Source organism: Fringilla coelebs (assembly GCF_963513975.1).
Source record: "Fringilla coelebs genome assembly, chromosome: 6".
Classification (NCBI taxonomy): Eukaryota; Metazoa; Chordata; class Aves; order Passeriformes; family Fringillidae; genus Fringilla; species Fringilla coelebs.
The window spans coordinates 52,629,578-52,642,295 of NC_140034.1; the positions used below are offsets into that span (position 1 = coordinate 52,629,578).

General features: G+C 65.2%; 4 protein-coding genes across 5 annotated transcripts; 1 reads left to right on the forward strand and 3 right to left on the reverse strand.

Annotated features, from left to right (window-relative positions):
- The first annotated feature begins 246 nt into the window (after positions 1-246).
- NDUFV1 (NADH:ubiquinone oxidoreductase core subunit V1) lies at positions 247-2,714 on the forward strand. The gene is made up of 10 exons (XM_084207409.1): positions 247-385; positions 469-551; positions 629-799; positions 879-1,062; positions 1,144-1,333; positions 1,642-1,854; positions 1,922-2,088; positions 2,162-2,243; positions 2,319-2,464; positions 2,538-2,714. Exons 1-10 carry the CDS (start codon positions 332-334, stop codon positions 2,619-2,621), a joined length of 1,374 nt encoding a protein of 457 aa, XP_084063535.1. The 5' UTR covers positions 247-331; the 3' UTR covers positions 2,622-2,714.
- Positions 2,715-3,039: 325 nt separating this feature from the next.
- NUDT8 (nudix hydrolase 8) lies at positions 3,040-4,735 on the reverse strand. The gene is made up of 4 exons (XM_084208081.1): positions 4,499-4,735; positions 4,298-4,430; positions 3,462-3,539; positions 3,040-3,387 (listed from the first exon to the last, which is right to left on the reverse strand). Exons 1-4 carry the CDS (start codon positions 4,717-4,719, stop codon positions 3,157-3,159), a joined length of 663 nt encoding a protein of 220 aa, XP_084064207.1. The 5' UTR covers positions 4,720-4,735; the 3' UTR covers positions 3,040-3,156.
- An 857-nt stretch (positions 4,736-5,592) lies between these two features.
- On the reverse strand, positions 5,593-8,586 carry MTCH2 (mitochondrial carrier 2). 2 transcript variants are annotated; one of them, XM_084207335.1, is made up of 13 exons: positions 8,440-8,586; positions 8,268-8,352; positions 8,074-8,180; positions 7,915-7,941; positions 7,473-7,520; positions 7,340-7,397; positions 7,205-7,256; positions 7,054-7,113; positions 6,724-6,817; positions 6,561-6,608; positions 6,234-6,301; positions 5,925-6,000; positions 5,593-5,794 (listed from the first exon to the last, which is right to left on the reverse strand). In XM_084207335.1, the coding sequence occupies exons 1-13, from the start codon at positions 8,524-8,526 to the stop codon at positions 5,708-5,710; spliced, it is 897 nt and encodes a 298-aa protein (XP_084063461.1). In that variant the 5' UTR covers positions 8,527-8,586; the 3' UTR covers positions 5,593-5,707. The 2 variants fall into 2 exon arrangements, with proteins under 2 accessions (XP_084063461.1, XP_084063460.1); XM_084207334.1 differs by having other exon boundaries at positions 7,473-7,553.
- A 222-nt stretch (positions 8,587-8,808) lies between these two features.
- On the reverse strand, positions 8,809-12,709 carry AGBL2 (AGBL carboxypeptidase 2; the record flags this gene model as incomplete). The annotated part of the gene is made up of 14 exons (XM_084208720.1): positions 8,809-8,880; positions 9,441-9,482; positions 9,600-9,686; positions 9,796-9,862; positions 9,937-10,046; positions 10,124-10,221; positions 10,313-10,439; positions 10,557-10,719; positions 10,797-11,561; positions 11,637-11,787; positions 11,866-11,973; positions 12,066-12,218; positions 12,374-12,499; positions 12,580-12,709. 14 exons carry the CDS (start codon positions 12,707-12,709, stop codon positions 8,809-8,811), a joined length of 2,199 nt encoding a protein of 732 aa, XP_084064846.1.
- Between the last annotated feature and the right edge of the window lie 9 nt (positions 12,710-12,718).

The window sequence follows — 12,718 nt, forward strand, 5'->3', positions numbered from 1 at the left end:
GGGGCGCTGGGGCGGGGGGGAGCGGGGCGCCCCGGGGGGCTCCGGGGGGGCGGACGGGGGACTCCGGTTTCAGCACCGAAACCCGACCCGGACCGGGGCGCGGGGCACGTGCCGGCGCGCCGCCAGCCAGGCCACGCCCCCCGGGGCCACGAGCCCGCCTTGTGAACGCGCCCCTCGCTCTGGCCCCGCCCCCTCCGTGCGGCCCCGCCCCAAACCGGCCTGGTTCCGCCTCTCTCGTGACGTCACTGCCGCGCCGCCGGCGCTCCCCTGACGTCACCGCGGGGGCGGCTGAAGGTGACGGTGGTCGGTCCCGGTGCCGGTGCCCCCCGCCATGGCCGGCAGGCAGCTGCTGGCGCTGCGGCGCCTGCCCGCCGCCTCCTTCTCGGTGAGCGGGACGGGGCGGGGAGCACCGGAACCGTGCGGTACCGGTCCCGGTGTTCCTGGTGCTGAATCCGTGTGTCCCCGCAGACGGCGCCCAAGAAGACTCAGTTCGGGTCGCTGCGGGATGAGGACCGGATCTTCACCAACCTCTACGGGCGGCACGACTGGCGGTGAGTAGCGGGAGTAGCGTGGGGAGTGCCGGTGCCCCGTGCTCCGTGCCCGGTGCCACCGTGCCCGGTGCCCGCAGGCTGCGGGGCGCGCTGCGCCGCGGCGACTGGTACAAGACGAAGGAGATCCTGCTCAAGGGCGTGGACTGGATCCTCGGCGAGATCAAGACCTCGGGGCTGCGGGGTCGCGGCGGCGCCGGATTCCCTACCGGGCTCAAGTGGAGCTTCATGAACAAACCCCCGGACGGGAGGTGAGACCGGGACCGCCCACAGCTCCGGTACCGCGGCCCCGGCCTGCGGGGAGCTCCCCCTGACGTGAGCTGCCCGCAGACCCAAGTACCTGGTGGTGAACGCGGACGAGGGCGAGCCGGGCACCTGCAAGGACCGGGAGATCATGCGGCACGACCCGCACAAGCTGCTGGAGGGCTGCCTGGTGGCGGGACGGGCCATGGGCGCCCGCGCCGCTTACATCTACATCCGCGGGGAGTTCTACAACGAGGCCTCCAACCTGCAGGTAGGGGGAGCGCCCCACAGCCCCCCCACACCCCCCGGCGGGGCTCGGGGTGCTCCGGGGCTCACCCCCTGCCCCCTGCAGGTGGCCATCCGCGAGGCCTACGAGGCCGGGCTGCTGGGCGGCGATGCCTGCGGGTCGGGATACGCCTTTGACGTGTTCGTGGTGCGCGGCGCCGGCGCCTACATCTGCGGGGAGGAGACGGCGCTCATCGAGTCCATCGAGGGCAAGCAGGGGAAGCCCCGCCTCAAGCCCCCCTTCCCTGCTGATGTAGGTACGGCCCCACAGCTCTGTCCTGAGTTCCCAGCTGCCACCCCAAAACAACTGTCCCCAGGACACCGTCCTGCTGCAGGGACAACACCACGTCCATTAAGAGCTCCCACTGTTTCATGGAATGGTGTGAAAAGACTCTCATTCTACACTGCTTCCATGGGCCACGTACCACAATCCCGGGTAGCTCCAAGCCCTGTTGTACCTGGCCTTGGACACTTCAGGGCTGTGGCAGCCACAGCATCTTTGGGCCACTTGTGCCAGGGCATCACCACCCTCACAGGGAGGAATTTTTTCCTAATGTTTCCCCAGGTGTGTTCGGCTGCCCCACCACGGTGGCCAACGTGGAGACGGTGTCGGTGGCCCCCACGATCTGCCGGCGTGGCGGCGCCTGGTTCGCCAGCTTCGGCCGGGAGCGGAATTCCGGCACCAAGCTCTTCAACATCTCAGGGCACGTCAACACGCCCTGCACGGTGGAGGAGGAGATGTCGGTGCCGCTGAAGGAGCTCATCGAGAAACACGCCGGTGAGCGCCGCGCTGAGCCGGGCCGCAGCGGGGCCGGAGCTGCCTGTCCTGACCCTGCTCTTTGCAGGCGGTGTCCGCGGGGGCTGGGACAATCTGCTGGCTGTCATCCCGGGTGGCTCCTCCACGCCGCTGCTGCCCAAGTCTGTGTGTGAGACAGTGCTGATGGACTTCGATTCCCTGGTGCAGGCGCAGAGTGGGCTGGGTACAGCTGCTGTCATCGTCATGGATAAATCGGTAAGGGATGGGCTCCTCCACTCCCCCAGCTGTGGTGGGACCCTCACCTTCCTCACCCTCCCTCTCTTCCCAGACCGACATCGTCAAAGCCATCGCACGCCTGATCGAGTTCTACAAGCATGAGAGCTGTGGGCAGTGCACCCCGTGCCGGGAAGGTGAGCGGGGGGCCGTGGCTGAGGGGCTGCGGGGCGGGGCACTGCAGGGACCCATCCCTATCCCGATTCCCGCAGGCGTGGACTGGATGAACAAGGTGATGGCGCGGTTCGTGCGGGGCGACGCGCAGGCCGCCGAGATCGACGCGCTCTGGGAGATCAGCAAGCAGATCGAGGGACACACCATCTGTGCCCTGGGCGATGGCGCGGCCTGGCCCGTGCAGGTGAGGGGCCCGGAAGGCTTGGAGGGGCCAGCAGCCTTCCCCTCCCCACTAACCACTGTCCCGCTCCATGCAGGGCCTCATCCGCCACTTCCGCCCCGAGCTGGAGGAGAGGATGCGGCGCTACAACGAGGCCAAAGGCCGAGCGGCATCAGCATAAGGATCCACCACACCTCCCTTGTCCTGCTTGGAAGGGGTTTCTGGGGTGCTGGCAGCACTCAGAGGGTTCTCAATAAATGCTGCTGTGCTCCCAGGCTCTGCTGTGGACATTAAATGGTAGGACGGGACTGACAAGGCAGAGGGCCTCAGTGTCCGGCTGTCCCTGGAGCATGAGATCCCCAGGGATCATGGGGTGACACAGCTGGGGCCTGGATACCCCAGAGGGGAGATCCTGGATTTCCATGAGGCTGGGAGTGGGGCAGAGGCAATGGCTGTAGGGTACTAAGAGACACAGTCCCCTCCCCGGGGACCCCACACTCCCTGTCCCTGCTGCAGTGGCACCAGGACTCCTCCTCCTGTGCCTGTGCCAAGGGACAGCTGTCCTGGCTCCACTCCACAACTCGGAGGCCAGGGCAGTTCCAAACATGGCTTTTACTGAATCACAGTGTGCAACATCACTGCTGGGCTCGGAGCCGCTTCCCCCGTGCACGGTGGAGAACCGAGGCACGGGGACCCCAGAGCCGCCCCCTGCCCACTCAGGCTGGGGCTTTCTGGGGAGGCACGCGGGTCTTCCTGCGGTAGTGGCCAGGCAGCAGCAGCTCCAGGGTCAGCTCGGTGATGATGGCCGTGAGCCCCCAGACCTTGTGGGGGCCGTTGAGGAACACGGGCAAGGTGTATCCGTAGCCGCTGGCCGTGCGGAAGTGGGTGTAGCCCTGGTTCTCCTCACGGAGCAGGTGAGGCAGGGGCAGGGTGAACACCTCCTCCACCTGTCAGCACAGACCGCAGTGACCGGAACAGCTGCCAGGGGAAGGGGAGCAGGCCTGGGGGAGGAGCCACTCACCTCATCAGGGTTGGGGTTCAGTGTCAAGGCCTCCAGTGGCCCCAGGTTGGCCACAACAGGTGCCACGGTCATTCCATGCTGGAAGGTGTGTCAGCGAGAGACAGGGTGACACCCCCTCCCCAAAGTGACCCCCATGCACCCGGTGCAGGCACCCATCCTGTGTGTCACCCCCTCACCAGTGCCACTGCCTTGTGTCCTGTCACCTTGAATCCCCAGAATTCTTGTCACCCATATCCCTGCTGACCTGTCCCTGTCACCTGTAACCCATCAGCCGTGTCCCTGTCACACCAAATCCACCACCCTTGTCCCTGCTACCCTGTCCCCATCACCCAAAATCATCATCACCTGTAACATCTGTCACCCGTGTCCCTGTCCCCCGAATCTGCCACACATGACCCTGTTGCTTTGTCCCTGTCACCCATGACCCTACTGCCTTTTCCCTGTCATTCCAATCCTCTGGTGCCTGCATCCCCCCCTCACCTGTGTTTCTGTCCCCCTGGTCCGCAGTCATCTGCACCCTGTCACCCATCTCCTTGCCTTGTCCCTGTCACCCAGAACCCTTGCTCTGTCACCTGTGTCCCTACTGCTTTGTCTCTGTCAAGTGAACTCCTTCCTTCTCTGTGTCCCTGCAGCCTTGTTCCTGTCACCCAAACCCCTGTCACCCCAAAGGCATCATGCCAGAACCTTTGTCCCCATCACCTCGAACCCGTCACCCGTGACCCTGCCGCCTTCCCTGTCACCTTGAAGCCATCCCCGTGTCCCCGCCGCCTGCCCTTTTGTTCTTGGCCCCGCACGCCCTTGTCCCCGCGCCTCCAAGCCCCGCCGATCCCCGGTACCCGGTCGGGCAGCGTCCGAAGCTGTCCCCAGACGCTGGTGGCTGCCACCACCACCCCCAGCTCTTCCCGCGTCTCCCGCAGAGCCGTGGCCACCGCGTCCCCGTCCGCCGGGTCCCGCCGCCCACCGGGGAAGCTGCGGGAGGGATCAGGGGGTGGGGTCAGGGCCGGCCCGGCCCCGGTGCCCGCTCCCCCCGCCTGTACCTGACGTCGCCGCTGTGGGGGCCGGCGAGGCGGCGGGAGCGGAGCGTGAAGAGCAGCGCGGGGCGGCCGCGCACCGAGCACAGCGGCACCAGCACCGCGGCCGCCGCCGCCGCGCCCCCCGCGCCCGCCGCCGCCAGCCGCGCCCGGCACCGCCGCTCGTTGCCGCTGCTCAGCACATCCCCGGCGTCCCCGGCACCGTCGGCACCGCCCGGGCCCGCCATGGCGCCGGCACGGGGCGGGAAGGAGCAGCGAGGGAGGAGGGACGCAGGGAGGGACCGGCACCACCCCCCGCACCGAGCCCGCCCCCGCCGCGGCCCGCCTGTGCCGGGTGTGCGACCGCCTCCTCCGGTGCGGAACGGCCCCGGCCGGGTGTGAAAGCGCCTGCCAGCTTGGCCATGCCCCCGCCTGGTGTGTGACAGCCGCTCCCAGGCGTGCAGCCCTTTGGCTGTGTGCGACAGCCGCCCCCAGGTGCGTGACCCATGTCCCACCTTCGCAGTGTCCCTGCCAGGTGAGCGAGTCCTGCTCCAGCCCCCACCAGGTGTGCAACAACTCCTGCCAGGTGTGCCACCTACCCTCCAGCTTTGCAACAACCTTCCAGCTCTGCCGGCTGTGCAAATCCTGCTCCAGCCATGTATAACCCTCATCACGTGTGCAGCAGCCCCTGCCAGGAGTGCAATGACCCCCCCAGAGTGTGTCCCTCTTGCTGGTGTGTGACAGCCCCTGCCAGCTGTGTGACCCCACCTCCCAGCTCCACACACCCCCCAGGCTGTGCAAACCTCTGGCCCCGTGTGCAATGCTCACCTCTGCCCTGCCACGGGCCTTGCAAGGACCCTTCCAGGCATCCAACAACCCCTTCCAGGCATCCAACAACCCCTGCCAGGCCTACACTCCCCCCCAATTTTGAGAGCCCCCACATGCCACTGGCCCTCCATGTCAGCAGAAGCCTGGGCTTGTCCGGGAATTTTCGCTGTGGCAACAGCCTCAACGGTGTTTGAGGTTAGGAAAAGGCTCCTGGATAAATCAGGGAATGCTGGTGACCGGCCAGCCCCTCTTCCCAGGAAACTCCCATGGACAGAGACTCTCACACCTGCATCTTCAGCTCTCAGCAGGAAATGATTTTTAAAAAACTGTATAGAAATCATCACTCTCCATGATTCTTTGCTTCCAGAGCCCACCATTGGCTCCACAATCCCACTCCCATCTCCGGAATCAGCGGAACCTCTGCTCCTCCCAGACATATCGCTTCCCTGCTGGAACCTTGCGCAAGAACAGGCTGTTCCCTCGGCTCATGTTGCCCTGGAAAGGGAAAACGACCATGGAGGGGCCACAAAAAGTCCAGGGTGGCCTCTCCAAACCCCACGAGGCTCCCACCTGGCTCCTCTCCGTGTCCAGATGTATGCCAGTGCATCCCAGCTCCAGCACTTACCTCCCTGTGCAGCTGGCTCCAGCAATCCAGCCAGGAGGAGTAGGTGGGTGCATAGGGGAGGAGACCCCCGGCCAACCTGGGGAAGGGAGGAAAGACCCACCAGGAATTATTCCCACCCGGGAATGACCCATTCCCTCTGTAGCTCCACACTGGGTTGAACCCCAAAACGACCCTCTCGCACTTTAAGCACGGAGGGATCAACCCTGCAGAGCGCTGGAAGCACCTTTCCACCTGGGAATTTTGGTAAAGTGGTTCCAGGAGCTGATCCGGGGCAGAGGGACGCAGGTGTCAGTGGGACCAGGGACTCACCCGCAGTTGTTCACAGCCATCAGGTTGGAGACCAGGACGAAGGGGTAGGTCAGCATGCTGGCAAAGAACTGCAGGAAAAGCAGGGATCGGTGGGATGTTCCCTCTTCCCTCCACATCGGGAGAACACCTCAGAGTTTCACCCAGGGAGGGAGCCCACTGCCGCCACCTCCACAGGGTCACGCGTGTCCTCCACGGAGCATCCCTTGGCCTGTGGGCTAATCCAGCTGATCCCAGCCTGGCTCCATCCCCACCCTGGCAGCCGTAGGATTCTGGGAACACACCACTCCCTAGGGAAAGGATCCACTCCCTGCCCGTGCCTGTACTCACCCCAGTGACCGCCTGGGAGTAGCTCTTCATCTCAGTCATGGTGGAGACCTAAGGGAGGAGCGACAGCACCTGAATCCCCCCAAAACGGGGTCGTGGCTCCCAGAACACGCCTGGAGCTGCCCCCCGCCACTCCCGGCACTCCGGATCCCGGAGCAGAGCCTACCCCGTTCTCCAGCGCGTACGTGTTGATGAGGTAGGCCAGCATGTTGCACAGCCACAGGGAGAGGATGTCCCCGAGGAGCCGCGGGATGAGGCCACTGCAAGGGAAAACACAGTGGGAATGCTGGCCGAGGGTTGGGATCCGAGTGTGCGGAGAGCTGGGAACAGCCGGTTTGGGACAGGGTGATGAGGGAACAGCCATCCCTGGGAGCTGGGATGCTCCGGTGAGCGATCTGGAGCTGCTGGAGGGATTCAAGGTACTCCCAGGAAGGCTTTGGGACCTTCCCACCGATGCCTGCCCCGCCGTGCCCCTCCCTGCCTCCCCGGCACTCACGCGAAGAATCCCAGGATTCCCTCTTCCCGGTAGATTGTGGCGAAGGCGCTTAGTGTCCCACTGGGATAGGGAGAAAGAGGAGGGATAAGGTCAGGGAGATGGATCCCAGGATGCCCGGCTCCCCGGAGCACCCAGAGCCCCCGGGCCGTACCTGTACTTGGTCTCCCGGCCGATGAACTGCACCATGCAGCGCAGGGTGATCACTGCGGGGACACGGGGGGACACGGGGGTGACAGGAGGCACCTGGCACTGCGCCCCCGGGCCCTCGGGATGGGGGGATACCTACCGTGGAAGGGGTGGGTGATGAGGGTGGCGGCAGAGCGGGCGACCATCTCCTGGGAGGTCTGGGAACAAAGGGAGCATCAGCAGGAGGCGACAGGGATGTGACATCCCACTGCCTTCCTCCTGCTGCTCCTCACCTCCTTGAGCACCTGCTCCAGCGAGGACTCCTTCCTCCTGGTTCCAGGCTGGAGGGGGAAGCAGGGGTCAGGCGGGAACAGCTGCCCAAAGAGGGGAGGCTGTTCCCAGGGTGGGGCTGGAAGCTCCCGGCCCACCAGAGTGCTCTGGATGCAGGGCTGGGGCTGCCCAAATCCAGGGCCGTGGGGAGGAGGAAAGAATGGAGGGAAACAGAGGGAAAAAGAAGGAGTGAAGGCATGGAGAAGAGAAAAAGGAGAGAAGAACAGAATGAAAAAAAGAGGGAAGGAGAGAGAGAAGAGGAGAAAGGAAAGAAAAAGAGAAGGAGAAAGGAATAAGAGAAAGAAGAAAAGAAAGGAGAAGAGAAGAATAGAAAAACAGAGAAATAAAGGGAGAAAGGAGGGGAGGAGAGGATGCATTCCCTGTGGGAAGCAGCTCTGTACCCACCTCAGTCTGCTCGGCCTCCTGGTACCACTGTGAAGCAAAAAGTCAGCACAGGGTCAGCACTGTGCGGGGAGCCAGGGGGCCCCGGTGTCCCCCGGTCCCGGCGGCAGAACGCCCGGTTCCCGCAGCGCCCCGGGCCCGGTGCCCCGCCCGTGCCGGTACCTGCAGCACTTTGCTGTGCACCACGGTGCCGATGGCGCTGGAGCAGAGGCGGGGGGCGAGGCCTTTAAAGAGTCCTGCTCTCCCGTCCACCTTTATGATGTGCTTGGCTGGGGACAGCGGGGACCGTCAGCCCCGGGGGGACCCCACGGCGGCACCGGGACGGCGCCGGGGCGGCCCCACCAAGGCGGACTCACCGTAAGAGAAGAGGCCGGGCAGCTGGTATACCTGGCGGCCGAAGATGTTCCTCCCCAGGGTGGGCGGCAGCGGCTCGTAGCCCACCTGCGGCGGGAACGGGCAGGCTGTACTCCCCGCGCGGCCGATACCGGGCCCGGTACCCCCTCTCAACCCCGCCATTCCCGCCCTTACCTGCACCAGCACCTTCACGTACATGAGCGGCTGCGAGAGCACGGTGAGCCCCGAGCCCAGCAGCACCTGCGAAGCCGCGTCCGCCATGGTGCCGCCCCGGCGTCACGGCACAGAAGGACACGGCCACGGCTGCCGCCGCTTCCGCTTCCGCCTCTCCGGTAGTTCCGGCGCCGTCGTGACGCGCTTCCGGCCGCTGGGGGGCGCCCTGGGAGCGCAGCGGCCGCCATGGAAACGTCTGGCGGCGCCGCGGGGGTGTTGCCATGGCAACGGGACCTGCGGGCCTGGGGCACCCACGGAGCCTCTGGGGACACCGTGGTGACAGGGGGGACAGCGGGGTGACAGGGCTGCGGAGTCACCTGGGTGGCAGAGCTAGCGCCACCACATCCCTAGAGCCCAAGGTGACGCCACGGTGAGGTGACACCAGGCAATAGAGGTGACACGCTGGTGGCAGGGCCCAAGGGAGCGCCACAGGCATAGGCTGACACCATGGTGGCTCGGGGTTCGGTGCCAGCAAGACTCTGGCCGAGCTCGGGGACAAGGGCACTCCTGAGGGGACATCACAATGAAAACAAGCAGCACTAGGCACGGACATGGAGGTGGCAGCACCTTTACTGCCGAGCACAGGCACAGCAGCGTGAGGCCACCGCACGGACAGTGAGGGGACGTGCCCTGTCCCTGGGCCTGTGCCCGCCCCGCTGCCAGGATGGCCCCAAGATTGCTCCCACAGCTGGATCCCGGGAAGAGTCACTGGTGGCACCACGGTGGCAGGGGCTCCGTGGTGGCTTGCGGTGTGTCACAGCACTTGTGCCACTGTCCAGCTGATGCCTTCCCATGGTGGCACAGCGGCCATTCCCTGCTTCAGGTGCCCTGGGAATGGCCACTCTAGAGTCAGCTCCAGGCACCACTCCTGCGATGGCACGGGGACCATTCCCTGCTCCAGCTGCCCTGGAAAAGGTGACACTGGAGCTGGCTCGGGGCTTCTCTCTCGCATTGTAACCTACACTCTGGACTCCAGGAAGAACTGGATGTCTGCGGGTCCCAGCCTGGGGGACACAGGAGAGATGTCAGACCCACGTGAGGGGTGGGACAGCACTGGGACAAGTGTCCCCACAGGACTGTCCCCTGGGGGCCTGGCTGGACTATAGTGGCTCCAGGCTCACCGGGATGCTGGTGTGGCTCCGGTTCGTTCGGCGCAGGACATTCCTTGCTCTCCCTCTCTGCAGCTGCTTCTTCCTGCGTGGCTCCATCTGTGCCAGGTGGTAAAGTAGCACCGGGACATCTGCACCCTCTATCCCCGTGTTCCACCCTGGCTCTGCATCCCTGCCACGTCAAAATCAGTGGCACATGGAGACTCACCTGTTGGTTGGGGCTGTGGAAGTCATCTGGGATCCCTTCGGACACGGAGCTGTCAGAGCCACTGGTGCTGCAGGGGGAAAGAACCATCTGCAGCCCCCAGTGGCACCACAGGGTGACATGAGGTGACAGGGGGTGACATACCTGGACTCAAGCTCTGAGGGGGACACATCGCTCCAGCTGCCTCCAGAGCCTGTCTCACGACCCACCTGCTGCTGCACCAGCGCATCCGCCTCCATCAGGCACTGCTGGAGCTGCGGGACAGTGCCAGTGTCACGGTGTCACCGTGGTCCCGTGGCACCGGGGCACCCTTGGCCAGGCCCAAGCCCACCTTGGCGGGTGCAGGGTCGCAGAAGTCGAGCAGGGTGTCACAGAGGAGGCGGCCCAGTGACTCGAGGTCCTCCACACTAAAGTGGGAGTTCCTCCCACCTGAAGGAGACAGGGAAAAGGAAACAAGGGCAGCTTCCCACCCCAGGACCACCCCACTGGCGCTGTCCCCATGGCTGTGGCAGCCCCTCACCCAGCGTGGAGCCACTGAAGGCCACCTCTAGGGTGTAGCTGTGGGAGACGCCCAGGCGCCACATGGAGACCCGGCCTGTCCCCTCTTTGCTCTTCTGCACCTGGTACTTGCAGCTGGAGAAGGAGAACTGGAGGCCCCCAGGGTCAGGGGGGTCCCAACCCCGCAGGGACAGCTTGGGAAGCAGCACGCTGGCTGCATTCCCGCTGCCACCACAACACGTGGCTTTGAGGCGTCCGTGTCCCACCTTGTCAGGGGCGTTTTTGCTCAGCATCAGGGGGAACACGCGCTGGCGCAGCCGTGTCCCGGTGCCGTCCCCGCCGGCATCACAGCCGTACATGAAGACGTTGTTCTTCCGGCTGTGTCCATGGAAGTCGCAGTACAGCACCACCTCCTGCTCCGCCAGCACCCTGCACACATCAGGATATGGCCACGAGCACCGCCACAGGAGCGGCCCTGTCCCACCGGCTCCCCACGCCCGCCTCACCTCTGGACCATGGCCCGCAGGTGCCACACGGCAGGGAAGGATCCGGGAAGCGCCTTCCCATAGGCCCTGTTGGGATCCCGTCCCGCCAGGGAGCAGCGGGAGTTGCCCACCACCACCCCGTCAGGGTTGAGCATCGGCACCACCTTGAAGACGAAGAGGCGGCGCAGGAGCCATGCGTCCTCGTGGGGGCTCAGCAGGAAATCGAGGAATCCCCTCATGGCCCAGGAGCCGCCGCTCTCGCCAGGGTGCACGCGGGCGCTCGCCACCACCACTCGCTTGCCGGCCGTGCCACCTGGGCCGGTGATGGTCAGCAGGGGGACGGTGTTGCCGGCCAGGCTGCGGCACAGCGCCCGCACCGTGCAGTACCGTGAGCGCACCGGGTCGGCCACCAGCGCGCGCAGGTAGCGCTGCAGCTCTGAATAGGTGTAGGGGTAGCAGGCGGCGAAGAAGCACGTGTCGCCGTCGTGCGGGAAGCGCACGGTCCAGCTGAGCCGGAAGAGCGGCGGCTCCCCTGCACTGCCAGGGTTGTAGCAGATGTTGGTCCCGACGCGACGCCAGCCTATGCCATGGCTCTGGGCATCCTGCTGGGAGTAGAGCAGTGGCCGCAGGCCCTGGCCATAGAGGCTCTTGGGCTTGGCCATGTTTGCGATGGTGAAGCGGTAGAGCGGCTCCCGCCGCGTGTTTTGGACACGGAAGTAGAACCACTGTGTGTGTTTGGCTGTGTACAGGTCTGGCCGCAGCATCAGCACGTACTCATAGGGACCCCTGTGTGGAGGGAAGGGCAGTGCTCCAAATCCAGGCTGACACGTGAAGACCCATGCCCCCCTGCCTCTCTCTTACACCTTGATGGCCTTCTGGAGGTTCCCACTCTCAAAGCGGGACTCGAAGAGCAGTGTAGTGTCCTGGGGACCCTCCAAGGGGGCTGCTGGTGAGGAGAGTGGCCCTGGGGCTCCTCCAACCCGAGCACAGGTAAAGCAGGAGCCTTGGAGTGCTGTGGAGGGAGCAAGGGACAGTGGTGGGGGCCTGGGGAGAGCAGAGGCACTCAGGGGTGCTGCCCGTGCTCCCTTACCTAGGCTGGAGTGGTAGACGACAGTGCCCTGCTCCTCACCAAGGGTGTACAGGGCCTGCTCCGGGCCCATGGGTGAGCAGAAGGGCTCTGGTTTGGGGGGGACCCACTCTGGGAGAGGGGGGACACAGAGACAACCACCATACACACAACAGGGGTCTGGCACAGGGGTGAGGCGGGGGACAGCCAAAGCATCCCCTCACCGATGTGCTCAATTGTCTCCGGGATGACTTCACACTCCACAGGCCAGCGGGGAGCAGTGAGGGAGAATGGAGCCTGTGGTTCTCCTGGAGACCTCCAGGGCTGCATTAAGGGGGCTGGTCTGCCCTGGTGGAGCGTCTGCACCACCCTGGGGGCTGCAAGAGCACCGGGAAGGGCTGGGGGTCTCCAGTGTGGTTGGGGTAGGGGCATCCCCCAAAACCAAGTCAGGGACAGGCCCTTCCACCACACTTGCTGTGCTGGGAGGACGCTGTGCTCGGGGGCTTGTGAGGGGCTGCAGGGTCTCACTTACGGTTTGGCTCGTGCCCAGGACCTCGTTGCCATCCAGGGCCGAAGTTGCCTGTGGTGGATGCCTTAGGATGCTGCCCAGAGGGTTCCCCTCGGGACGTGGCAGTCTCTTCAAGGCCCGTCTTCTCGTCTTGGGGAGAACAGCGCTGCAGCCAGGGGGCAGGAGGGGACAGGGGCCAGGGACATGAGGGCACAGCAGCCAGGACTCACCTCGGAAGTAGCCATAGAAGCGCAGGTGGGTGCGGATGAAGCTGTCATAGGGCTTCAAGACTTGTACCCCCCTGAAACCCCGCGGAGCTCCCTCCCCTCCCTGGGCAGCACGGCACCCTGTGGGCTCCATGGCTGTGAG

Excerpts from the sequence above, each read along its gene's own strand:
- MTCH2 (XM_084207334.1), bottom strand. The coding sequence starts at position 8,526 with ATGGCGGACGCGGCTTCGCAGGTGCTGCTGGGCTCGGGGCTCACCGTG. Across the intron at positions 8,353-8,439 it reads ACGTGAAGGTGCTGGTGCAG|GTGGGCTACGAGCCGCTGCC; the intron begins GTAAGGGCGGGA and ends TTCCCGCCGCAG. Across the intron at positions 6,001-6,233 it reads ATGGCTGTGAACAACTGCGG|GTTGGCCGGGGGTCTCCTCC; the intron begins GTGAGTCCCTGG and ends TCCCTTCCCCAG.
- NUDT8 (XM_084208081.1), bottom strand. The coding sequence starts at position 4,719 with ATGGCGGGCCCGGGCGGTGCCGACGGTGCCGGGGACGCCGGGGATGTG. Across the intron at positions 4,431-4,498 it reads CCCCACAGCGGCGACGTCAG|CTTCCCCGGTGGGCGGCGGG; the intron begins GTACAGGCGGGG and ends TCCCTCCCGCAG. Across the intron at positions 3,388-3,461 it reads TGAACCCCAACCCTGATGAG|GTGGAGGAGGTGTTCACCCT; the intron begins GTGAGTGGCTCC and ends CTGTGCTGACAG.
- NDUFV1 (XM_084207409.1), top strand. The coding sequence starts at position 332 with ATGGCCGGCAGGCAGCTGCTGGCGCTGCGGCGCCTGCCCGCCGCCTCC. Across the intron at positions 552-628 it reads TACGGGCGGCACGACTGGCG|GCTGCGGGGCGCGCTGCGCC; the intron begins GTGAGTAGCGGG and ends CGGTGCCCGCAG. Across the intron at positions 2,089-2,161 it reads TCATCGTCATGGATAAATCG|ACCGACATCGTCAAAGCCAT; the intron begins GTAAGGGATGGG and ends CTCTCTTCCCAG.